Raw genomic sequence first — 27,299 nt, 5'->3', positions numbered from 1 at the left:
GCGCCTGAGCCGGAGCGGGCTCTCCACCGGTCCGGCCCGGTCCTCAGACAGGTCTCCGTCAGCGGCTCCCGGGAGCGTCCCCGGCTGCCGGATGCTTCCGCCCCGGCTGCGGCGGGCCGGGCTGGACGCTTAGTGCCCGGCTCGTGCCCTGCCAGAAGCGCCCGCGGGGGTGGCAGCGGCCTCCGCCCCGCGGAGATCGAGCGGCTGGAGGACGAGGCGGCGGCCGCGGGGAGGAGGATGGGGGCTAACCAGTTAGTGGTGCTCAACGTGTACGACATGGTGAGTGCGGCCCCTGGCGGCCCGTGCGAGCCGGCCGACCGGCCCGTTGGGACGGGCTGGGACCCCGGCCCGTGGCTTCCTGCCTGGCGTCCTCGCCTCCAGCTTAGTTCTCCGGGGGTGGGGGGAGGGGACCGTCGCGCTGTCTCCTAATCCCCAGACTGGCCGGCGCGCCTCCGGGAGATGTCCTGTCGGCCCGAGGGAGGGCTGGGGAACGAGCCTCCTCTGAGCTCGGCTCCCCTGACTGTGGGCCCGACCCCTGGGCGGGTGAGCCCTGCCCCCCCTCCAAGGCTTCCGTAGCGGTGCGACCTCCGCGCCACCGCCTGGCCTCCGAGCTGCCCGCTTGCCCCCTCTGCCATGCTCCTGCTGACCCTTGGCCGCCTCCAAATGCTCAAGTCTCCCACCAGCTCCCAAGCCCCTCGAGTCTAGAAAGTCATTGCTGCGATGCGGACGCTAGCGTCTCCCCAAAGGTGAACCAGAGCCAGTACACCTTCGCCTCCGAGGCCGCCTCATTAAAATGAATGAAGCTAAAATTTATCTAGAAAATAGCCCGGTTGAATTATTTAGAGACCACAGAGGTGCTCCTGTGCTAGATTCTGGAGACCACTTTGCAGGTGACGCAACAGGTGGATGACATGACCACTAGAGAGGGAAGGGAAGCCCTGTTTATTGTGTCGTCTAACTTTGAAGAACTGCAGACCACCAGACCAGGGGCAAAAGACTGGCCCCCCGTAGTTGCAGTTGCAATCCCCATAGAATGGTCGCCACAATGAGATTCAAGTTTGGGTTTGTTCCCTTGCCTTTGGTGACTTCAGTTTTTGTTTTGTAGAGGATTACCTTCGCTTGAAAAGCCTGAAATTCTGAAATTTTTTGTATGTGCGTTGACAGATGAGAAATTCTCCTTCATTATTTCTGTTGGCTTAAAAATACTGGAAGAAATTCGGCAGTAGGGAGTCTTGGTTCTTATTTACAGCTCTAAGCTCTTAGTATTGTTTATATAAGATTTTTAATGAACAAGGGATGCCTCATGCCATATCTAGGAGTTAACATTGACAGCCTGTAACTAGAAGTGAGGCTTCTAGGAGGTTCCAGTGTAAGTCTGGAGATGAAAGGAGGTGGATTAATAAACGAGGAAAAGTGAATCATGATAGAAAAAGTTGAATAACAAGAGATTCTAGAAGAGCATATGACTAATAGCCTACACTACTGGTTAAGAAATTATTCTCTGGATTTAAGCATTGTGTTCCGTTCCATGGGAATCCTTTCTTCAGACTTAATATTGCACTTTTATTATTTCAGTGCCTTCTGCCCATCAGACTTTGAATTTTTTTTTACTTGATGAAAACTATTATAAACCATCCCTCTGGATATGTTTGACTCTGGAGAATATATATTGAGGTATCATCTATATTTTTAATAAATTAGGAGTATACAGTGACCGACCAGTGGCCGTGGTTATAGAGTTTTGCTTTTTAAATTGGAAATGCATTATATGACATATAGTGTGTGTTCTGTGAATCGGGAAAGTAGTGGGGTCTAGGGAAGATACTCAAACTAATGTTTTTTAGGGGAAGAGTGTTTTAAGTGATGTTAAAATATGAAGCAATTAAAAAAATTATTGCTCCTATCTCTAGTTGCAGAGAAAGCAGACAGAAAAAAAGGGCAAGTGAACTTCCCAGGTGACTAAAAGCAGGGTCTAGAATTTCTAGGTGACAGTCTTGATTCAGTATTGTCTCTTACATATTGCTTTATTTCATCAAGAGGAAGAGAAGCATTTGAATAAAAATGTTTTAGAAACTTGCCCTTGTATGTTCTTTTGAGTACTTTTGATCTATGACTGCTTATATCACTAATTCAGAAACTTATCGATACTTAATTTTGACACTGTAGAATCCACAGATAGGCTCTGTTACCTCTCCGCTCTAAGGAATTTGGGATAGCATAAGGAAGACACAAGAAGAGTTATCATTTGAAGCAGATTAGCATTATTTTACTCAGAGCAGAAGAGGATGCAAAGGAGATGGTTTTGTAGCTGTAGAATTAGGAAATGCTGAAAGAGAAAAAGGGGTGAACTAGAGGCAGTGGTAGGACAAGAATAGGAAAGCACAGGCTGACATAGAAGCTGGAAGGTAGGATGCATGAAAGAAAACAACTAGAGTGAGGGAAGGATTGTGAGGACTGTGAGCCAGGGGAAACACTTGTTGTCCTCAGGGGGAACAATGTGATCACAGACTTTAGCACAAAGCCAAGTGGATTAAGGTGTACATTTTTCTCTGTTACACCCATTTTTCTCAAATCAGTTTTACTTTTTGATGTGTTTTGCTTGATGTTCAGGGTAAATTCCTTTTATCTTTGGTTATAATTTCTGTTCTTTGTAGATGCCTTTGATGATAATTGTGTTTGTTTATAAGCCTGGTATATCAACTTTTCCAAAATCAACCACTGGATTTTCCTGTTGTAATCATCGATCAGTTGCCATGTATCCTTGTGTCTCTTTGTCACCTGCTTCAGCTGTGACTGTATTTTTCCTGTTCATTAGATTGGATGGCTGTATATCATTCCTCTTTTTCTACACCTACCACATATATGTAAATAATCAGCAGGGTTGCCTACTACCTTTCTTTTTGTGGAGGACTAATATGGTCCTCAAAAGATTATGCTAAATTGTTACTTATTTTCTTTTGGTGATTATAGCTCTCTGTATACTTTGGGGCAACCTACTACCAATTAAATAGGGCCAGGCATAATTCTCTGAAACTTGGGAATGGATTATTCATATATTCCTCATTTATCTGTATTTATAGAAAGTCAGGCAAATCAGATTTCTTTCCATTACTGCAATAAATCTCTTTATTTTTAATAGCTCCAAAATTTGTGTATTTCAGGCTATCTTAGCTACTAATGAATTTCTTAAAAGTTAAAATTTGCAAGTGTTTTGTGTTTATCAATTCATCCTAGAAACAAGTTTCTTCCTTTTAAAAATAGTACCTGTGTATTTTCAGAGTCCTTAAAAAATAGAAAAGAAGCCTGGCAGTGGTGGCACATGCCATTAATCCCAGCACTTGGGAACCAGAAACAGGTGGATATCTGAGTTCCAGGCCAGACTGGTATACAGAGCAAATTCCAGGACAGCTAGGGCTGCACAGAGAAACACTGTCTTGAAACCCAAAAAAGAAACAAAAACGATAACAAAAAATAAGAAAGAAACATCCTAGAAGTCTTCCGGTTAAGGCATTTTTAATTGGCCTGATTCACAGGCTCCTCCAAGAGAGTAGAAAGTTAGCAAGTATGATGACTTTTCTTTCATAGATTTGTTGATTTAGTTCAGACTTTTTTGGCTTGTTGTTGTTGTTTGTTGTTTGAGACAGGGTTTCTCTGTAGCTTTGGAGACTGTCCTGGATCTAGCTCTTGTAGACCAGGCTGACCTCGAACTCATAGAGATCTGCCTGCCTCTGCCTCGAGTGCTGGGATTAAAGGCATGTGCCACCACCGCTCAGCTTAATTAAGACTTTTTAAATGACATTCATGTATACTTATTTATTATATACTAAGTACACTTTTCACTGCACCATCTCCATACAGTCTGAGTCCATATGTCTAGTAGCGGACTTTGCCCCTCCTTTCTTTGCCTCTCCTATGCTTCCCTCTCCCTCCGTGAACAACCATACCCCTGCCAAGACCCACCACTGCCTCTTTTGATAGCCAGTACTCTACTCAGTATCTCAAATCAAAAACTTGGAAGTAAACCTAAATCTCTCTTTTTTAATAAACCCTTCTTCAATCAGTCACCTGGCTTTGTCCAGCTCTTAGTTTTGGTTGATCTGTGTGAAAGTAACAGAACTTGACAATCAGTAGCTTAAATTGGCAAGATAATGTCTTAAAAAGCCCCTGAGATAGTTCATCAGCACAGTCATGTCATTAAGATTTTGCAACCTCCTGCTCTTCTGTGCTCAGCTTGCTGGCATTTGTCTTTGTGTTCTCAGAGTTGCAAAATTACTGCCATAGTACTAAATTTGGTGTCATCGTAGAACAGAATGTGGAAGTAAGATGTAGTGGGATGCAGGGAGGGCTCTACCTGTACCCACACTCTAGCAGAAAGGAAAAGCTTTGGCAGAGCTACCCTCTTTCCCTCCAGAGTGTTCAGAACTGGCTCACCTAAAACTATACTGAACCTGAATAAGTGGATCCACTGGCTTTCTAGTCTTTATAGGCAAGTTATAGATAGCTAGTTGTAATTTAATTAGGGTGTTGGTTACACATTTGACTCTGAATTGTGTGTCCATATGTGGAAATCAAACAACCTCAGGTTTTTTTTTTTTTCTGATGGGTTTCTAACTGGCCTAGAACTCACCCAGTTACTAAATTGGCTAGTGAGCCCCAGGAATCCACTTGTTTCTGCCTGTTCTGTGCAGATATTACAAATACCATCATGCTTGGGGCTGGAGAGATGACTTCACAGTTAAGAGCACTGACTGCTCTTCCAAAGGACCCAGGTTCAATTCCCAGCATCCACATGGCAGCTCACAACTGTCTGTGACTCCATTTCCAGGGGATCTGATACCCTCACACACACATACACGCAGACAAAACACCAGTGCACATATAAATACTATTGTGCTTGGCTTTTTAGGGGGTGGGGGATAAGAATCTCTCACTATGTAGCATTGGCTGTCCTGGAGCTTACTTTGTAGACCAGGCTGGCCTGGAACTCAAAGATCCTCCTTCCTCTGCCTCAAGAGTCTTAGGATTAAAGGTGTGTGCCATCATGCTCAGAAGCTTTTGTTTTTGGTTGTCATTTTGGGTTTTTTTTCCCCCAGAACATAAATTTCTGGAGATTGAACTCAGATCTTCATGTTTGCAAGGCAACCACTTGATCAACTGAGCCACCCTGCTGTCCCCAACTTTTTTTAATGTTTTAAAATTTTTCAGATTAGATTAATTCATTTTTCTTCCTCTTTTACCGGTTTGTATGTGTGTAATTTTCTTGTTATTTGGTTGTTCTGTTGTTTAGTTTTGTTCATTTTGAGACAGAATCTTACGTTGACCGTGTTTGTCCTGAATTCCTAATCTTAATGCCTTTGTCTTCTGGGCCTTTCCTCTTTAAGTTGCTATGTCTTTTAAAGGCTCATCTCACTAAGTGGGAACTCAGGCAGATATTTCAGTCACTTAACTATTTTAAAGACTTTTAATTACATCTGTAGTCTTCTGCCATATTATATAGTCACAGATTCTAGGCATTAGGTTGTAGTTATTTTGTGAAGTCATTCCACCTGCCACAGTGTCAATAAAAGATACAATTATAACCCTCCCGCCAATGATCAGTGTTCCCTCTTAGTAGTTCAACCTCTCTGGAAATGCCCTCAAAGATGTGCCCAGAGGTATATCTCCTAGCTGATTCAAAATACTGTCAAGTTTTGATAATCAAGATTAACTGTTACAAGTCTACCTTTTGTCAACATGACGCCTAAACATATGTCATAACTTTCTACTTGTGGCTCATGCCCACCTTAATGCAAAATGCATTCATTCTGATTTCAGATGTCCCGTAGTCTTAAATTTCAAAACTGTTAAAAATTCTAAAGTCTCGAACCGGGTTTGGTAGCTCATGCCTTTAATACCAGCACTTAGGTGTAACACAATTAATAAAAACCCAGAGACATATTAGGGTTCAACTTGAAGGTCAGAAAAGCAAAGCAGTCAGCCATTGGCTTTTATCTCTAAGTCAGTCCAAAATGGCGATCCTTCTCAGAATGACACTGTGTGTGAGCTATCTTGAAGCTGCAGGGCGATTGGTAAAGAAAAGTCCCCAGACTATCTTGATACAAAATCTACAGCTTTAATAAACAGAAGTAAGACTTACAACAGCTTACACCAGAATCCAAACGATCCGTCCAGACGCAGGAGCCAGGCGAAAAGAGAGCTAGCGGAGCACTTGCTAGGTTTATATGCAGGCTTTTGCCTGAGGGCGGCATGCCCCGAAAACGGAATATGATTGGCTGAACTCTCCTATCACTATCTCTTCCTGTTTTATATTCCTCTCTAGTTCTGGGATTAAAGGCGTGCACTATCACCCAGTTTCAGTGGCAAATTAGTGAGGCTACTGGGATTAAAGGTGTGTGTCACTACTGCCTGGTCTGTAAGACTGACCAGGGTGACTGTTTTACTCTCTTATCTTCAGGCAAGCTTTATTAAAATACAAATGAAATGTCACTACACTTGGGAGGCAGAGACAGATAGATGGATCTCTGTGAGTCTGAGGCTAGCCTGGTCTACAAATTGAGTTAAAGGACAGCTAGGGCTCTTGTTACAAAGAGAAACCCTGTCAAAAAAAAAATCCAAAGTCTTTTCTGAGACTCTTGATTATTCTGTTATCCCCCACAAAGTTAAAGAACAAGCTATATACTTATACTTCCAATAAACAATGGTACAGATTAAAAAAATATAACCTTTCCAAAAGGAAAGAATGGAGCACAGCAAGGAAAGATCAGGCTAAAGCAATACGGAAACCAAACACCAAGCAAGCCCTGAGGCTCTGTTCAGTGTCTGGAGGTTTGGTGGCATCATATTGTGGCTTGATTGAGATGATCCCCTCCCCCATAGTTTGAGGCATTTGAATACTTGGTCCCCAGTTGGTGGTGATGTTTGGGAATGTATAGGAAGTGTGGTATAACTGGAAGAAGTATGTCAGTGGAGGTGGGCTTCAAAGGAGTTTTAAGCGTCATGGCAAATTGAATGTGCTTGCTGCTTACAGTTTGAGATAATGAACTTTCAGCTGTTCCTGCCATCCTACCTTCCTGCTACCAAACTCCTCCCACTCCCATGATGGTAATAGACTCTTATTCCTCTAAAACCATAAGCTCAAATAAACCTTTCTATTAGTTACCTTGGTCATGGTATTCTGTCACAGCAATAGAAAAGTATCTAGTACAGAACAGAATTTGGTGCCATGGGTGGGCTAGTACTGTGAAGAACCTGACCATGTGGAGTCTGGGTGGAATGAGGAAGACTTTGGGACATTGTACTAGATAAGCCATAGAATACTGTAAGCAAGGCTTATCAGGTCATACTGGTAGGAGCCTGGAAGGTAGTGCAGAGAGCTCTGCAGACTGTGGAGGTCCAGCTCAACAGGTTTCAGGAGGGAACAGTGTAAATAATCATTCCTGTGCTATTTGGGGGGATGGTGGTGGTGGATGTGACTGCTTTCTGCCCATGTCCTAAAAACTTACCTGAGGTTAAATTTAAAAGTAATGAAGTAATTTCTTTGGCAGAGGAGCATTCAAGATAGCCCAATATTGACTTTGTCATGCAGTTATTAGTAATTACTCTTAAGCAAATCTACAGTGAAAAAAGGCAACTGAGCAAAAAGAAATACAAAACATACTCTTGAAGAGGAAAAAAAAGCCCCAGGGAGACTTAATGTTACAGCTTGTGATGAAGGGGATAAGGAGGTTAATACCTCATCTGCATTGAATTGAAGGGAGGGGTACCAACTTGTGAAAGAAAAATGCATAAACAATTTTCTGCTTCTAGAAAGGATAACAAAAGCTTCTGCATTTTAAGGAACAAATTAGTTATCCCAAACCAATGCCACACTTGGCAGTGTCATCCCTGTGGTACTGCTTTTAGAGTCATGAAAGATCAATGACATGATATGGAATCTTCCTCCACAGTTTCAAAGATCAGTGAGGCCAGGCAATATGTGACAAAGATGTTCTGACGTAGAGGTCATTGTTTGAAGCTGTGGAAGTGGAGCTATGTTGTCTTGGATATCCCCAGATTTTTGGAGCTGCCAGAGCCATGAACATCTTTTCTTGGAGCTGTATACAGGGAGTGGAACCATCCCAAGAGAGTAAATTGAGTTACAAGTGGCAAATCTGGAAGGGCAAAGTGATCTAAGCCCTTTGACATCAGGCATGGAGGACTTGGAGTTTGTCCTGCTGGGTTTCAGTTGATCTTCCTTTGGTTCGGTATTTCTCGCTGTGTCATGATTCCTCCCTTTCGGAATAGCAATGTATATTCTGTACCATTGTATTTTGGAAGTATATAATTTGCTTTTTGATTTTACAATTAAGAGATTGTCTGGAGTCTGAGAAGAGACTAGACTTAAGCAGTGTTAAGACTAAAAGACTAAGGGGACTTTTGAAGTTGAACTAAGTATCTTTTGCATTATGAAATAGCCATGAGCCTATAGGGGCCTAGGGAGTGAAATGTGGCGGTTTCAATGATAGATGCCCCTTAGGCATTTGAATACTTACTTAGTTCCCAGTTTGTGGCACTGTTTGGGTAGGATTAGAAAGTGGTGTTGCTGGAGAAAGCATGTTACTGGGGGCAGACTTTGAAGTTACAAAAGCCACATGCTATTTCCAGTTTACTTTCTCTGTTTCCAGCTTAAGGTTCAAGATGTGAATACTCAGCAACTCCAGTCACCATGCCTGCCTGCTGCCATGCTTTCCCACAGTGATGGAGATGGAGTCTTATCCCCTGGAACCATAAACCCAAAATAAAGGCTTTCTTCTATAAGTTGCCTTGATCATGCTGTTTTATCACACAATAGAGAAGTAACTAAAGCAATCTGAGTTTTAACAACCTTGAGTAGTCCCTTCCTTCCAGTTCTGCCTGCAGCTTGTATGACCTTTTTCTCTTGGGCCAGATAAACTCTGCCTGTTGCTTTCTTTGGTGGCCATCCCATTGTCTAGGGATCTCTATTGTAACTAGCTCCACCTTCACAGCTTTGATACTGTGACCTCTCAGGGCCTTACAGAGACTCCAACCCTGCCACATAATTGCCAGGCCTCGGGGCTTTCTGAAACCATGATACTAGCCTCATAATGCTTTCTTATTTTTACATGCCTACAGAACTAATTCTGTTAGAATAATGATGCCAAGCTCTGCTGCCAGTTTCAGGTGTAGCCTGGGCCCCTTCTACCACAGCTTTGACTTCCATGTACCTTAGCAGTTCAGCCTGAGGCAGCTATTTTCTTGATTGATTGAAGAAAGTTCAGACTCTCTTCTATTGAATCTGCATTTTTCACAATAATCTTCAATAGGCAGAGGTTGTATATTATTATTATAAATCAGGGATACCTTTTATGTCATTACAGAGTACAAAGTTTCTCTTAAAAGGCACTAGTCTCCAGCTGCTGCTGTCTTCACACATGCCTTTTCTGCATCTTTATTCATTTTTTAGTATGTGTATGTTGCATGATGGGGGCTTGTCATGGAGTCATGCCGTGGCACACATGGAGGTCAGAGGACATTGTGGAGTCAGTTCTCTCCTTTTATCCTTACATGGGATATGGGACCAAACTCAGATTTTCAAACTTGTGTGGTAAGCACATTTACGACATAGCCATCTCCCTGGCCCCTTTTCTGCATCTTTTAACTCACAAATTCTTTTCTTGCCAAACAATACCTTTCTCGTATTTTCCTGCTCTCTTAACTGTACCTCTAAGAGGAGTGAGTAGTAACTAGGCCAGTGCCCGGATGATATACTGTCCTGAAAATTCCCTGCTGAACAATTGTCACCTACTTTTGAATCATCTTCAGTTATGTATTTAGGAGAGAGTCCAGATTAAAGGTGGATTATCCCACCTCAAAAGATCTGGATTAAAGGTATATCTTTCCACCTCAAAGATCCAGATTAGAAGTGAGTCTTCCCATTTCAAATGATTTAATTAAGAAAACTCCCTCACATGTATCCCCCAACCATTTGGGTTTTAGTTAATTTCAGATGTAGTCAAGTAGACAATCAAGAATAGTCATCACAAATGATATGGAATAATAATAAAATCCCTATTAAATTTAGTAGTTGTAGTTATAGCGTTATTTACCGTATTGAAAATTTAACATCTATTGGCTTTTTATGACCTTTCACCCATAGGACAGTTATTTACTCATTTATTTATTTTGAGGCAGAGTCTCTCTGCAGAGTCCCAGCAATCCTGGAATTCACTGTGTAGATCAGGCTAGCTTCAAACTCACAGAGATCTGTGTGTCTCTGCCTCCGGAATGCTAGAATTAAAGGCATGTGCCACCACACCCTGCTTTAATTTTTTTAATTTTAATTTTTTAATTAAAATCTTTAAGCTTGCTATAACCTGTAGTCACCTGAGAAGAGAGCCTCAGCTAGGAATTAATTTTCTAGATCAGGTTGTCTTGTGAGCGTGTCTGTAGAGATTATCTTGTTTGTCAGTTGAATTTGAAAGATAGAATTGTAGGGTGGCACTGTTCCCCATTCTGGTGGTCCTTAGCTATATAAATTAAAACTAGATGAGAGCAAGCAAATAATCTATTTGTTTCCTCTGCTTTTGACTGTAGATGTGTGTGAGTTCCTGCCTTGACTTCCCTTCAGTGAGAACAGTAACCTGGGATTGTAAGCCAAATAAACCCTTTGCTCTACTAAGTTGCTTTGTGTCAGGGTACTACACAGGGTGACTACAGCAACAGAAATGAAAGTTTTAGAAATAATCTGTATGTTTATCCTCAATTAGGGTACCACTTGTTTCAAACTGTTTATGAAATAATCTGTACCCTTAATAACATGGCCATAAGCTAATTGAAGAAGTTCGTAAAAAATGAAATTTTTTAAAAATATTTATTTATTTATTATGTATACAATATTCTGTCTGGCATGTATGCCTGCAGCCCAGAAGAGGGCACCAGACCTCATTACAGATGGTTGTGAGCCACCATGTGGTTGCTGGGAATTGAACTCAGGACCTTTGGAAGAACAGGCAATGGTCTTAACTGCTGAGCTATCTCTCCAGCCCCCAAAAAATGAAATTTTAAGTGTAGTAATATTTAATGATTTGAGGAGGGAGATAATTGATAGATATAGGACACTGATTTTTCTTATTAAAAGAACTAACATATTTAAGGGGTTTTGTTTACCAGATATTATAAGGAGAAAGAAAGCCACGTGATACCTCTTAATAACAAAGGAAATCAAAGAAAGGGGAAGGAGAGAGAAAAGAGAAAAACCTGCCCAGAATGTAAGTGGTAGAAGAGCACAGGCATAACTAAGACTAAGCACTCTTACCACTTAAACTATACTCTCATCCAGCATGTTTTCTCCTTATAAGGGTAGGGGTAGTCTTAACAGTGGTGCTCACCTTCCTAATACTGCAACCCTTTAATACGGTACCTCATGTGGTGACTCCAAATCATAATATAAATATCCTATATGCAGGGTATCTGATATGCAACCCCCAAAGGGTTCATGACCCACAGGTTGAGAACCACTGACTTTGGGCATCTGCCTAACATGTGCAAGGCCTTGCCTATGCTTTGCATTGTCCTGTTCTCACACTTCCTCTCTGAACTTCAGTTTTTACAGTGTTCTCTGTAACTTTCATGAATGGACAGTAGCCAATTGATAATGATAATAAAATAATAGGATATATCCTAAACTGTTTTTGTGTGATGGTTATTTTGTCCCCCTGACTAGGCCATGGTAGTGTTTTATGTTGCTGCCCTAGGTCCTGGACTTGCTGGTCTCCACAGTCTCATGAGCTAGTTCCTTAAAATCATTCATTCTACCCCACAGTCTGGGGTTAAATTCCACAGTCTTTCATTAGTCACTCCCTGCCACACTTCTGGCTGCTCCAATTCAAATAATTGTATCTCCTCCACACCTCAGAAGCTGAATGTGGTTAGAGAGAAACACACAACCACTCTGACTGATCTCACTTAGAAGTTGTGACCACATATCCCAAGAGAGCCCTTCATGTTATTTGACAGTGCTTCCTCCTTCCTCTGGTCAATTGACTTTTTCAGTCTCCAAGACAGCTACAGTATTTCATACTCTCTTTTCTACTCCTTATTCTCAGCTCACTTTCCAGGATGACCTCACAGTTTATGTCACTGAAGGGTAAATTTAAAAAAAAAAAAAAAAAGGAAATGTTTTCTCCTCTTTCCACTACCACTGGCCTATTATTACGCTCTTTCTTTCCATTGCATGGAGTAACAGACTGCCTATGCTGGGGCTGGAACATGACCCCTCTTTCAGTTACATCTTCACCAACTTTCTGTTTTCAGTGGCTGCCTTCACTACCTAAGCTTGGCTGTCCTTGAACTTGATCTGTAGACTGTGTTGGCCTCAAACTCAGAGATCTGCCAGCCTCTGCCTTGAGTGCTAGGATTAATTAATGTGGGTAGGGTCTTTATTCCATTTCTTAATCCATTTATCTCCTTGAACATAGAATTTAGCTCTTTTCCACTTCTGGTGTTCATTTTCTCCTCCAAATTTACATTAGGTAATTTATCCTGCTCAACTTGTTCCTTTTCATTCTAAATCTTCATTAGAGTTACCACTAAAAACTAGACTGTTTTGAGATTTCCTCTGCCAATGGAATTAATCCTAAATTCTTCATGTTAGCCTCAGGCAGACTTTTCAGACAGGGGCAAAAAAAAAAAAAAATAGCCATATTCCTCACCAAAATCTCACCAGACCAGTCTCTAGACCACATACTAACATTCTTCTTTGAAACCTCTTTATTCGGCCTTCCGCTCCCCCCAACAGTTTATATCACATTCAGCACCACTGTCATCCATGTCCCTGTTTATAAGGCCCATTATACAGCACTTAAAGCATTCCACTGCTTTTCTAACCCACAACCCCAAGGTCCATATACTTTCCAACAAAAACATGGTCAAGGCCTAACACACCAATGCCCCAGTCCCTGGTACTACTGTCTTATTTAGAGTTTCTGTTGCTGTGAAGAGACACCATGACCATGACAGCTCTTATAAAGGAAGCATTTAAACAGTCCAGAGGTCCAGTCCATTATCATCATGGTGGGACATGGTGATGGAGAGATAGCTCAAAGTGCTACATCTTGCACAGGTGACAGGAAGAGGTCTGAGACACTGGGTGTGACTTGAGCATGTATAAGACCGCAAAGCTAACCATACAGTGATATACTTCCTCCAGCAAGGCCACACCTCCTAATAGTGCCACTCCCTATGAGCTTATGGGGGCCAGTTACATTGATACTACTACAGGCAGTGAACTTGAGGGCGGATCTAAGCCAGATCTTAGCTGATCTTTTTCTTCTTTAAAAAGGTTTGTTGGAGGCAGATATGGTGTGCACTTATGAGGCAGAGGCAGGTGGATCTCTGTGACTTAAAGGCCAGCCAACCAGCCAATGCCATACTGTGAGACACTATATTAAAAGGAGTAGGGGCTGTTGGGCTTTCTCCTGAAGCTTACAGAAGAGTAAAGTAGGCGTGCTGGTGTTCTACCGTTTCAGCTGTCTGTTGGTTTTTTTTAATTAATTAATTTATTTGTTTATAAAAATTTCCACTTCCCTCCTCCCCATACCCTCCCATTCCCCCCTCCTCCTCTCCTCCGCCCCCCCCCCTCTCCCTCTCCTCCTCCCTCTCCAGTCCTAAGAGCAGTCAGGGTTTCCTACCCTGTGGGAAGTTCAAGTTCCTCCCCTCTCCCTCCAGGTCTAGGAAGGTGAGCATCCAAACAGACTAGGATCCCAGAAAGCCAGACAAAATAAGACCCAGTGCCATTGTCAGTGGCTTCTCAGTCAGCCCCCATGTCAGTCACATTTAGAGACTCCAGTTTGATCACATGCTCGTTCAGTCCCAGTCCAGCTGGCCTTGGTGAGCTCTCATTCGATCAGTCCCCTTGTATCAGAGGGTGAACGCCCCCCACACGGTCCTGCTTTCCTTTTTCATGTTCTCTCTCCTTCTGCTCCTCATTTGGACCTTGGGGGCTCAGTCCAGTGCTCCAATGTGGGTCTCCGTCTCTATCTCCATCTATCGTCAGATGAGGGTTCCCTCTAGTCCTGCCTTTCTTGCTCACATTCTCCCTCCATTTGCTTCTCATTTGGACCTAGGGAGTTAAATCCAGTGTTCCAGTGTGTGTCTCTGACTCTATCTCCATCCATCGCCAGATGAAGGTTCTATGGTGATATACAAAATATTCATCAGTATGGTTATGGGCCAAGGCCAGTTCAGGCACGCTCTTCTCTGCTACCCAGGGAACAATCTGGGGACTTCTTCTTGGGCCTGGGAACCCCTCCAGAATCAAGACTCTTGAAAACCCTAAAATGGCTCCCTTAGTTGAGATATATACTTCCCTAGTCCCATATCCATCCTTCCTCCCCACCCATCCCATTCCCCCAAGCCATCCCCAATCCTCCCAGTCTGTCAGATGGGAAACTGAAAGCCGTCAACCGTCTTTATTGATTTGGTCTAAGAGGCAGAACTGAGAAGGGAGCAACAGGTGGCTATAGTTGATCTCCTTAGTCAAGCTTGCTATCTGAAATTTGTTATTAGGGGTAGTATAATACAGATCTTTGCAAATAGCCTAGAATCAGGCAACATGGTTCATATCCTTAGGTTTTATGGTTGTGTGGCCTCAGGGAAGTCAACTTCTGTGTCTGTGTTCCTCTCTAAAACAGGAATCACAGCAGTGTCCACATCATGAAGTTATTACAAGGATCATGAGTCAACTAAAATGCTTAGAATGATATCTGGCACCTAATAAGCTTTAGAAAGTGCTAGCTGCTATTAGTAGTGTTATCATTTGCAAGACTACGTAAGCTAAGTAAGCCACCGTTTATCTGCTTCAGCAGTTACTTAGTAACTGCAGTTTAGCTGTAGCTCAGTGATAAAGCATTTGCCTAGAACGTGAAGACCCTATGTTTAATCTCCAGTGCTGCCTGGGGAAAAAAAGCTTTAAAGTGCAGCTTAACTGCACTTTATTTAAGTGTTACACTATAGAGAAAGAACAGTGCTAACCAAATTGAAGTACTAAAAGTATGATTGTTTTGTTGGACACTACCTTCAAAGTCTCCATAATACATGTGCAAAATTAGGGTCAATTGGGCATTATAATGTTCTCAATGAATAAAATAGTTCAGTGAGTGTGGTGGTTTGAAAGAAAATGGCCTTCATAGGCTCCTAAGGAACTATTAAGATGCATGGCCTTGTTGGGAGTAGCTTGGCTTTTTGTTGGAAGAAGTTCATCACTAATCACTAGCGGGTGGATTTTAAGGTCTAAGTGCTCAAGCTAAGTCTAGTGTGATGTTCACTTCTGTTGCCTAACAATTGGATGTAGAACTCTGAGCTACCTCTCTACCACCATGTCTGCCTGCATGCTGCCATGCTTCTTACCATGATGATAATGAACTCTCTGAAACTGTAAGCAAGCCCCAATTAAATGTTTTCCATTGCTGGGGCACGAGGGATGGCTCAGTGATTAAGATCACTAGCTGTTCTTCCACAGGACCTGGGTTCAATTCCCTGCACCCACATGGCAGCTCACAACTGTCTGTAACTCCAGTTTGAGGGAATCTGACACCACCACAAAGACACATGCAACAAACACCAGTGCACATAAAATAGTTATAGGTAAATCTTTTAAAAAAATTGCCATGGTCATGGTGTCTCCTCACAGTAATAGAAACCCTAAGACTTAGAGTAAAAGTGCTTGCTATGCAGTCGAGTGTGCTATGCACATATCAACCTAAGTTCAGTCTCCAGAACCCATAGAGGAAGAAGAAAACTGACTTCCAAAAATTGTCCCTCTGACCTTCGCATACACCATTTTACATGTACACTCTTGCACATCATACACATAATAATATTTTTTAAAGGAAGAGGAACTTAGTCTGAGAAAAGCTCTTAACGTTATAAGGTAATTATGATTTCTAGCTTATTGTCCAACAATGTGAAGAAGAACAATCAAGAAGGATCTAACATGTTTATTGTCTCTAGCAGGTCTTAGTGTGGCTGAATTATGTGAAAGTTGTGTGGCTCACATACATTTGAAATTCTAATTTCCAAAAAGATGTCTTCTTGGTTTTGCCTGCTTTTCAAATTGGAATTTAAGTACAGTTCTCAGAATGATGTTTCTCCGTTACTGAATTAATGGCAAAGTGAGCACATTGTGTGATGCTCAAACAATAGAAAACCATAGCTGTTCTTTTTTTTTTTTGTGGTAGTACCTGAAGGCACACTGTAATTTCATGTCTTAGGAGAAGTGATAAATTAACCTCCTCCTAATTCTGAAGTTGTTGAACACATTTCAAGATCATATAGAAACGTGGGGGCCAGTGAGGATAGTTACTAGGATGTAGAGTTGTGTGACAGAGGATGCTAACTGTGGTCTGTATTGACAGCCACTCATTTCCCTAACATAGTTTACATTTCTTTTCTCTTTTTTTCTTTACTCTTTTTTCCCCCTTTTGGTTGTTTGAGATGGGGATTTCTGCACATCAAGCTCCAAGCCAGCCAGGCTGGGATTACACAGGATTTCTCTGGGTATCCATGGCTGACAAGGCTGTATCAAACTCAGAGATCCACCTACCTGCCTCTGCTTCCTGAGTACTGGGGTTAAAGGCTTGTACCTCTACACCTGCCTTACAGTTTACCTATTTCACATAGAATAAGTGAATGTATACTTTAGAAAGGCCTCTCAAAAAAACTGTCCTATGTTTCTATTAACACCAAATTGTAACTGATTTACACTCTTTTCTTCTTTTTTTAAGACAACGTTTATTTGTGTAGCATTGGCTGACCTGGACCTTGCTTTGGTGGCTCACACCTGGAGTACTTGAGAGGCTCTGGCTCACCCATGAATGCAAGGCCAACCTTCACTACATTCTGAGTTCTGAGCTAGACTGGGCTACAGAGTTGAGAACCTATCTCAAAGCAATGCAAACAATGTAAAATAATGTTTAAACTGAAGTACAATTTAGAAGCCTCTTCTAGAACAGTGTTTCTCAAATTTATCCTGAATCAACTAAGAAATACATTTTATATAATAACCACTGTGTCCACATGTAATTAAGGCCACACACATACATACATACATACATACATACATACATTCATACATATATATAGGAAGGACCTTATCACTTGTCCTCAATGAATATTACTGTGTGGTGTTCATTTAAAATGTTGGTGTAACCCACTGAAACCAATTCAGGAATTCACTAATGACTAGGAACCTTCAGTTTAAGATAGTCTCAGAATCAGAAAAAAAAAAACTATAGAAGTTTTTCAGAAGCTTAAAATACTACAAAAAGTTGCTAGCTGATCCTTTATAGGAATATAGTACTTTTAAACTTCAAGGCTTTTAAGTATTGACTGCTATATAAGTATTATAATGAAATGATTTTATGTGATGACTGTAAAATAATGCTTTGATCACCAAGAACAGCTTATAAGAGACAGTACTGTGTAGTTTCTGTTATTTGTGGTTTATTTGAGGATTTAAAAGTTAGTAAATGAAATACTTTCTATTTCCTGAGCACTCTTTTTTGGGTGAGAAACAAGTCAAGTATTCCCCTTAACATGTTAAATAAACACTTGCTGTGGATTTGGAGGAAAACAGCCATGCTTTACACTTACACAGATTGTTTGACACTGTTGTGTACAGAAGTTGGTGGCTCTATTAAGTATTCAGGTTCCAGACCAGGGAAATAGACTTGTCATTGTTGATCTCAAACTGAAGCATAAGTGTTTATTAAATTGACTAAATTTATTTAGTCAAGTCATTGACTAAAGTGAAGTTTCATGAAAGGACTCTGAGAAGGTGGTCAATAACTCAATTTATTTGAGTATACAATAGTTTAAAATAATAAATAGTTTTTATATTGAAGCAAAATTGAGCCCTAAGTAATTACATATTGTCTTCCTACATAACTTTCCCATTGTTTCCTTTCCATTTGTTAATACTATGGGATGCTTTTTTAAAAGTTTTCTAGATGTGAATGAATAAATAAGATAAATATCAGAGGAAGTAAAATGTACATCAGTGGTCCTAGTCTGTGTGCTTACCATTTCCTTAGACATTAGGAAGTAAAGATCTTGTACCAAAATGAGATTTGAGTCTCTAGGCCTCTCATGGCCCTCACAAATACAAACATCCTATAAAATACAGCCCTCCTTCAAGAGGCCTTGCACTCATCCCTGTGCTTCTCCAGGATATAAATAAATCTTGTAGGAGTCTGAAAGTAGAGTTACATTAACGCTAGCATTGTTTGTTCTTCAATTTAGTGAGTCATCACCCTGGTAATTTGACTTCAGCTCTGAAAGAATCATGAAAATTGTTAAGAATTCACAGATTGGTAGATAACCAGAACTGATCTGTTTGTTTACATATGCACTTTCTTGTCTGCTGAAAAATCATAGTCCATTTTCTTTAGTAGATATATACATTTGAAACAATTTTTTTTAGTATAGAAAAAATGACTATCCCTTTTTTTTCTTAATCATTCTCCTCCCCCTGTTTGTGACTGTCTTTGTAGCCTCAACAGCCTTAAACTCTCCTGTGTATTGGTAGTACAGGTTTGAGCCAAGTTCTCTATTTCTGACACTAATTTTTTCTAGGGCTCATGCACTCTTCTGAGCACACATGGTGTTGATTCATTTAACCCTCACAGCAGTCTAAGATGGATTCTGTTTATTAACTCATCATATACACATGGACATCAAGGATCAGATAACTTAGACACCCCCAATTTGAATTAGTGAGTAATTAAGCCAATATTTACACCAAAGCTCCAGAATTTTGAATTTAGCACCACATTAGCTTTCTTTCCTTTTCTTTTTCTTTTTTTGTTTTCTTTTTTTTTTTAAGACAGATTGAATACCTTAAAAAGTTACCAAATCCACTAACAAATGAAGGCCAAACAACTGAATCTTCAGGGAATCCAGTCTTCTATGCTATTTCTGTTAGTGGTAATATTTGGATACATTTTCTAACTTGATCAATTCAAATACAATAGAAGAAAGTCCCCTATGCTCCAAACTAGAAAATCATCTAGGAAAATTGTAAGTTTCAAATTAAAATGTTTGCTATCTCCCCCCCCCCAATATAATTCCTGGGCAATCATGTTGTGAAGCCAACACTGCATAAACTTGAATCTGGAGCCTCCTTAGTTGATCTGTCCCGAGTCCTGGTTCATCCCTCCCTTGTATCCAGCACCACCTCTCTGTGCTGGGCTTTGTCTGCAGGACTGGCCCCTGGTGTCACATATAACTCTTCATCCCACTTTTGGCAGTTGTCTCAGAGCAAGTGTTCTTAGTCCACTCAACTCTGGTGGGCCCACACCCTGGGAATAGAAGTGACCTTTCCTGGTTCAAGTAAAAAGCCAACTTCTAAGACTTTGTTTGAATAAAATATCCTAGATAATCCATTTTTTTTCTTGTGTACGTTATGTTTAAACTTTTGGCATCTGTTACTATTTAGACAACAAAATCAATAAAGACACATTCAACACAAATTAACAGAAATCTTGCTGACATTCAGTCATAATCTAGTTCAGCAGCTTGTTTTGTTTTTCATAGATGCTTTTTCTTGGCTGTGATTTCATTTTGCATATTTATAATATTTTCTGTTAGAAAAAATGTTTCTAGTTTATAAAATGGAATTAAACAGATACATTATACTTGGTGTTCTACAGAAGCAGGAATTTCCATTTTGCATGTTTAAGAAGCTCTATGAACTTTGTAGGGAGATTTTGCTTTAAATGCTATATAAAATAAGTTTTGAAGGTAGCAAAATAATTTTTTAAAAGTAGTGGTTAAAAAAAAAAAAAACAAAACTGTGAAGCCAGGCAGTGGTGGTACACATCTTTAATCTCCACACTCGGCAGACAGAACCAGGCCGATCTCTTTAAGTTCCAGGCTAACCAGGGCTACATACACAAGGAAACCTTGTTTTAAAAAGGGAAGGGGCGGGGGGATAACTGTGCCTCAGTTGGTAAACTGCTTGCCATGGAAGCCCAAAGACCTGACTTTATATCTCCAGCACCCATGTAAAAAAGCCAGGCATGCATCTGTAGTTGGGGCTCAGAGACAGGCAGGTCCCTGCTGCTTTGCCAGCCTTGGCACATTTGTGAGTTCCAGATTCAGTTCAGTTCCTTTCTTAACACACAGCCTCTGATCTCTTTATATACTATGCACGCACACACATGCCATAAAAGAAACAACAAAAAATACTGCACACAGAGACACATGCATATATAAAATAATAGGAGTAATAAAAGTAGCTGAGCAGTGGTGGCATACACCTTTATTCCCATCTGTTGGGAGGCAGAGGCAGGTGGATCTCTTGAGTTTGAGGCCAGCCTGGTCTATAGTTAGTTCCAGGACAGTCAGAGCCACACATAGACCCTGCCTATAATAATAATAATAATAATAATAATAATAATAATAATAATAGTAATTAAAAGAACTGGGCCTGGTGGTACATACTTGTAATGCTAACACTTCAGAGGTCCCCTGGGCTAGTGCATCCAAGGAATCCGAGGCTTTCCTGGAGTCCATAACAAGACTGTGTGTGACTCCGTAAAAAAGAACCAAAAATAGTGACAACAAGGAATAAACATCATGTTAGGGAAGCATTGGAAATCACTACTACTAATTTTACAAATCTTACCTGTGAAAGGATGTTAGTTACTTCAGCATGAATAGTTAGTGATGATAAATCACTGTAGGAGAATTTCACAACTGATCATTCAGTAAAAGGCTCAGTTCTCCTAGCTTGTTTACAGTTATCTCAGGAAATTTCAAAACGGCCTTATCCATGCTGTCTGCACAGCAGAGGCAGGACATGATAAAACATACTGACCTTGAATTAAATTTCTGTCTTCCCAGGCAGCCTGCCACGTATGTAAAGAGTGAGCTCTCCAAACTTGTTCTCTAATAATAGATCTAGGAAGCCTGAACAGGGGCAGAACATTTGGAGGACATCATGCTCTGACCAAACCTCCAAGGAAGGGCTTGCCCTTCTGTGATGAATGTATTCAGGGAAATGCTCACACAAAGAAAAAGCATCTGTTTACTCTGACTCATTTTGTTAGTCAAGAAAACTAAGTTTCTTCAGAAATGTGCTTCTGTTGTGCATGAAGAGGTGGTGACCAAACTACATACTGAGTTCTTTCCTGCTGCTGTTGAAGTAAAGTGCTACTTTTTTACATCCTGTTTTTCTTGTAACCGAAAGCACACAAACCTAGAAGGCAGCTTACAGTTAGATATGCACGCTGTGATTTAAGAAGTAATCTATTTGAAGTTTGGTTAGGAATAGAAAATTCGGGAACTAACTGTATTTCCTTTAGTGTAACATGAATTCTAATTGGTATTAATTTTATCCCAGAGTCAGATATAGGGGTTAATGCTGAAAGATCAGAGAAGCAGAGCAACCAGTCACTAGAGAGTTCTTACCTCTACCAATGCTCAGACCAAGGGACAATTCTGTCTCTATTTGTCCTCAGACTGCATCTGAATCCTGTCTTATATTCTCTCTTCCAAACCATATCACCCCTGTCTCCACCTCCCTAGGGAGTGCTGGGATTAAAGACGTGGGATGCCAAGTGCTAGGATCATCTTTGTGTAAGTTGTTTTTCTTTAGACAGATTCACGCTGTGTGGTCCAGAGTGGCCTTGAACTGACAAGAGATCTGTCTGCCTTTGTCTCCCGAGTGCTGTGATTGCCACACTACCTGGCTTCTGTGGCTAACTAGTGTCTTAGCTCTGCACTCTGATCTTAAGGCAAGATTTATATGTTAGATCACAAACAAAATATAACTACACTTTAGTGTTGCCAGAAAAAATTTTAAGGTATCTGTATTTTGCATTTTTTGTTTGTTTTCATTGAGAGTTATATCTATAATCTATATAAAGAAAAGAATCAATTAAGGGAGGACATAAATCGGTTACCTATTTGTGTTATCAGGTAATTTTTTTATACATACTTTATAGAATGTAGTTGTACAAACCTACACAGTATAGTCCAGTCACCTCACCATGGCCTGGTGCTGTGGTTGAATCCCAGTGCACAGTACATCTGACCTACGGATACAGTAAAAGGTGAGGTAAACATGAGGTGCTAAAAAAAACTGCCCTCATAACACAGCATCTGGCTTTACAGGGAGCTTTTCCTTTTCTTTAATAAGTATGAGAAGTGCATTGTAAAATAACAGCAAAAACCAGCAACATTTATTATTATCAAGTCCTTTGTACTATAATTATATGTACTATACTTATATAAAATGTTGTATCTTACATATACTTTTAAGTTTGTTTATACATACCAGCATCACCACAAACATAATGTGCCGCACCATTACCTTAATTATGTGTCATTAAGCAATAGGAACTTTTCAGCTGTTATAATCTTATGGGATCGTCATATATGAGGACTGTCACTGACTAAGAATCATTGTGGCATGTGAGTTCTATATGATGAGATGTTCCTCTCAATGTTTTACTGTATAACATCTCAGAATAAGGAACAGAAACTTCCTCGTTAATTTCTTTGTTCTCAATTTGCTGACAAGGAAGAAATTGGCATTGCCGATTAAAAGAATAAAACCTGTTTTATACTCGGAAAAAGTGCTGCTGAGGAATTCACGGCATATATAAAATAGTTTTTGTTTAGTCAAAACAGATAACTATAATTTATATCTATGAAACAATATACATGCCGGGCAGTGGTGGTACGCCTTGAGTCCTAGCACTCAGGAGGCAAAGGCAGGCGGATCTCTGAGTTCGAAGGCCACCCTGGTCTACAGAGCAAACAAGTGCCAGCACAGACTCCAAAGCTATACAGAGGAAAAACCAAAACCCAGAACAAAACAAAACCATACTCAGCCAAGTATAGTATTAAAATACATCTGTAACCTCCCTACTCAGTAGGCTAAGTGAGGAAGATTATAAGTTCCAATTAGGCTGGGTAACGTAGTAAGACCCTTGTCTCAAAATGTGTTTGCAAGTGCATTCTTGTGCCATTTGATACAAATTAGTGGAGCCTTTACTATTTGAGAACATTACAAAATTTCCATTATTATAAGCAGAAAACCCATACCCGTCAGCAGTGATTCCTCACACTGCCAGTCCTGTAGTCATAAGCAATGTGTGACCTGCTTTCTATCTGTATAGGTTTGCCTGTTACGGGCTGTTCATATGAGTCGTGGAATGTGTTATGTGGTTACTGCAAGCAATGTTTAAGCAACAATATTAGTTATTGTGCCTTACACAGTATTAAAAGCCTTCAAAGAAAAAGATGTTAGGAATGAGAATTGTACTTGTTATTAAATTCTGCCCAAAGGAATATTTTTGCTTTTAAGAAAAAATCTATTCCTAGCAACTTGTGACTTTCTAGAACCTTGAACAAAAGCAATCGGATTGTCTAATTTTCCATTTGAAAGAAGTTACCACTTGCAAAGAAAGCTACTGGTATTGGTTTATCATTGTGCTGCCTCAGCAATTCTTCAGGTGCTTTATGTAGGCCACATGTCATTATTGTGAATTCCAAAGTTCTGATCAGATTTTGAAGTGATACATGATTCTTCTTTTTAAGATTCTCTCAGTTTATGGAAAAATGTGTCAAAGCATAGTCATTTACTTTTAGTAATGACTTGAATTTTAGACCAAAGTAATGAATCCACAAGTACATATTAGTTCTAAGCTTTGAATCCTTAAGTATGGAAGAAATTATTTTCATTTGTGAAAAGAGAGAGTTCAGGGGCCTCATTGTGCCAAGTGCCTTCCGGCCTTACTCTCTTGTCAGCAGTCATCGTTTAAGTATAATCTCTTCATAAAATTGTTTCTCTTTTTAATAAAACACTTAGATTCCCCATTCTAGAAGACTATTTACTGTCTACCTAAAAGAAAAGTTATAATTAATAGTGAACATTAGATAGAAATATTCCACTTAGTACTTGCTTAAAATCTTTTTGAGTGATACAAACACTGTATGTATGTCTCTTTTTGGAAAATATTCTGTATTTTGAAAGAAGTGCACATGAAAGAGAGATAAGGTAACTTTAAAGTAGAGCTCTCTGTACCTAGAATAAAAGCATGTCGGTACTGTTGTTAAGGATAGCAGTAGCACATAGACCAAAGCCTTGGTTCCAAGCTGTATGAACAATTAGTTGTTCAGCTAGAAAAGACTAGCAGATAATCCTGAGACTACAGAGTGTTTTTGTTTTCTTAATCTGAAAAGAGATCAAAAAGAGAATAGGGAGAAACTTAGGAAGGCATCTCTTGCTGCAAGGAGGCAAAGAACTAATAAATCTCATTAACTGCTTACTACCTATCCTCTCCCTTTTTATTTTATTTTCAGCAGGGTCTTGAACTTTTCCTAATCCTTCTGCCTGGCTCTCCTGAGTGCTAGATTACAGTATATACCTCCATGCCTAGCCTCCCCCACCTTTTGTTTTGTTTTGTTTAGATCTTCAGAAGAATTGAAAGAAGAGTATAGTCTACATACCCTTTGCCTAAATTGACCCATTTTTAACATTTGTCACATTTATTTTCTTTTCTATTTCCTGTTCTGTCTTTAATAGGAAGTTAATGACAAACATAACAATTAATATCTAAATACTTGGTGCTGGAGAAATGGCTCAGAGGTTAAGCGCACATGCTGTTCTTCCAGAGGACCCGGGTTCAATTCCCAGCACCCACATGGCAGCTCACAACCATCTGTAACGCCAAGATCTGACACCCTCTCACAAATATACATGCAGGCAAAACACCAATGCGTATGAAATTAATAGATAAGTAAAATTAAAAAAAAGATCTTGTGCCCATTAGGACCAGTTCACATTTTTTAAAAAAAAATCTAAATACTTGTGTGTCTGTATGAAGAGGATAGTTAACTGCCTAGATTGTTTCCTAAATGTGCAACCTTCCTCGTCCTTTTTCTAACAAAGTACTGACAGTCTTAGGCAAAAAAAAAAAGGATAAATTGTAATGAATATTTTCCTGTTTACTAGTGAGATTATTCATATTGGTTGACTACACATTGTTTCTGTGGTTGCTTACACATCTTTGGGCATTCTTTTTTTTTTATGGAACTTTTGTTTGTTGGTATACCTGGCTGTCCTGAGCTTTTGTTTGCTTGGACTGTAAGGATAGATATATTTGGGTAAATGTTTTGTGGATCTCTTGAGTTTGAGGCCAGCCAGGGCTACACACAGAAAATCTATCTTGAAAAAGAAGGGGGATGGGGTGGGGGTGTTTGCTTTTTGGAGGTGTTATTGTTGTTGTTAGATTAGCATGTAAAATAATGAGTTTCATCTGGTATCTTCATATGTTCTTGCTTCTCACTCATTACCTTCCTCGCTGCCCTCACCTCTGTCTCCTACCCACCCCTAGCTGGGCACAATCTTTTTTTTTTTCTTTTTCTTTTTTTTTTTTTTTGCTGGGCACATTCTTTCCCTCCATTTTCCTTTCTTGAGAGGGTTTTGCTGTGTTACAATTCTGGTTTATATTCACCACCGTCTGCCTCAACCTCCCAAATGCTGGTATTACTGGCACTCACCACTATACTTAGTTTAATAATTTATCCACTGTTAATTGATTTTAAATACTACCTTTGTCAAACAGCAACTATTTGTATATATAAACATGTGTTTCAGGATATTCTTGCTATATCCTGTATTGTCATGATTAATTTTTCAGTGTTGGGAACCCAGCACAGGACCTGGTACATGATCTGAGGTTCGACAACTCTGCTACCTCCTCAGCTATAGTGAATATTTGCAGCATAAACAATGTAACACATCTTTACATTGTTAAAATAATATTCCACAATACTACATGCCCCATAGACACAAAATAGAAGTTAAAAATTAGAGACAAATTATCAGTCATCTAACCCAGGAGAAGTCCAATAGGTTTATAACACTTGGAATTACTGCCTAGGTATTTGCTTAATGCATTATTAACTCATTTACCTCTTTCTAAGTGTAAGCTTCTCTAGCCTACCCTTTTAAACCCTTTCACGGTCATTCCCTATAGTTTCATACCATACTACTGATAGACATCTCCTTTCCCCTTCCACAGTCTTAGACTTTTCTTTTCATTTTCTCTTTCCTGCCCAGTCCAAACTTGGTATCTGAGAAAAAATTTTTTGTGCCTATAGATCCATTTCATATACTAACTACCTCCTCTAGGAAGTTTGTCTTCATGGTGCCTGTAGGAGGGTTGTTCTTACCCTCAGAGTTCCTATGTGCTTTATACTACTTATTCCTAGTTTCAAACTTTAGGCTGAATTGGGGTAGTAAACAAACATAAATGTTAACAAGGAATAAAGTATCCCCACTTTCAGAGAACTCACTAGAGCATGAAAGAAAAAGTTTAGACTAGAAGAAAAATAGATAGGAACTAAATATGCATGTCTATATGTGGTACTTTATGTTTGGGGTTTTTTGTTGTTGTTGTTGTTTTGTTTCGGGGTTTTTTGGGGGGACAGTTTCTCACTGTGTTGCTTTGGCTATCCTGGAACTCACTCTAATGACCATATTGGCTTTGAACTCATAGAGACCCATCTGCCTCTGCCTCCCAAGTGCTGGGGATAAAGGCATGTGCCACCATGACCTGTCAGAGGTCATAAGAGTTATAACAGGTGACAACTAGTGTTTAGATATCAACCCACCAGAGGAATGGTTATCTGATGGAGGTTAATTCTGTCCAGATGAGTCTGCAGGACCGTTGACTGAAACTGTTGCTCACTTTGCTAAAGCACTTGGTGTCGCCCCAATGTCTGCACTGTGATGAGTAATTTCATGTGATGTGTATATGTAATCTCATGATTGCATCTCAGTCTAATGGGTACATGTGTCTGTGGAAAAAGACTTCATTTAGCTATACAGCCTTGATATATAGAATATATACTGGGACATACTTCATAATTGGATCTATTTGTCCTACAAGGTCTAGGAAAACTTAAAAACCTGCCTTTTGTTTTATTGTTTACTGGGTGACTTTCCCCCAATATGTGGTACCCCAATGAGAAAATTTGGTCACACAGTCAAAAACCTTGGTTCCCACAGTCAAATCTCTGCTTAATTCCCTGAGATAAAACTTAGACGCCAGCCAGACGGTGGTGGCGCGTGCCTTCAATCCCAGCAGCACTTGGGAGGCAGAGGCAGGTAGATCTCTGTGAGTTCGAAGCCAGCCTGGTCTACAAGAACTAGTTCCAGGATAGGCTCCAAAGCTACAGAGAAACCCTGTCTTTAAAAAAAAAAAAAAAAAACAACGCCAAGTCTT

At 40.2% G+C, this 27,299-nt stretch overlaps 1 protein-coding gene across 1 annotated transcript in view; it reads left to right on the top strand.

Moving 5' to 3' along the window:
- The window catches only part of Desi2 (desumoylating isopeptidase 2), a 43,716-nt gene continuing 16,417 nt past the window's right edge, over positions 1-27,299 (top strand). Inside the window, exon 1 of the mRNA XM_087906098.1 lies at positions 1-279. Coding sequence (XP_087762224.1) covers positions 238-279 — 42 coding nt within the window. The 5' untranslated portion in view covers positions 1-237. The remainder of the gene's footprint in view (positions 280-27,299) is intronic.

Source organism: Myodes glareolus, chromosome 5 (genome assembly GCF_982192425.1).
Source record: "Myodes glareolus chromosome 5, mMyoGla1.1, whole genome shotgun sequence".
Taxonomy (NCBI): domain Eukaryota; kingdom Metazoa; phylum Chordata; class Mammalia; order Rodentia; family Cricetidae; genus Myodes; species Myodes glareolus.
This window is presented reverse-complemented; position numbering and strand designations above follow the sequence as displayed.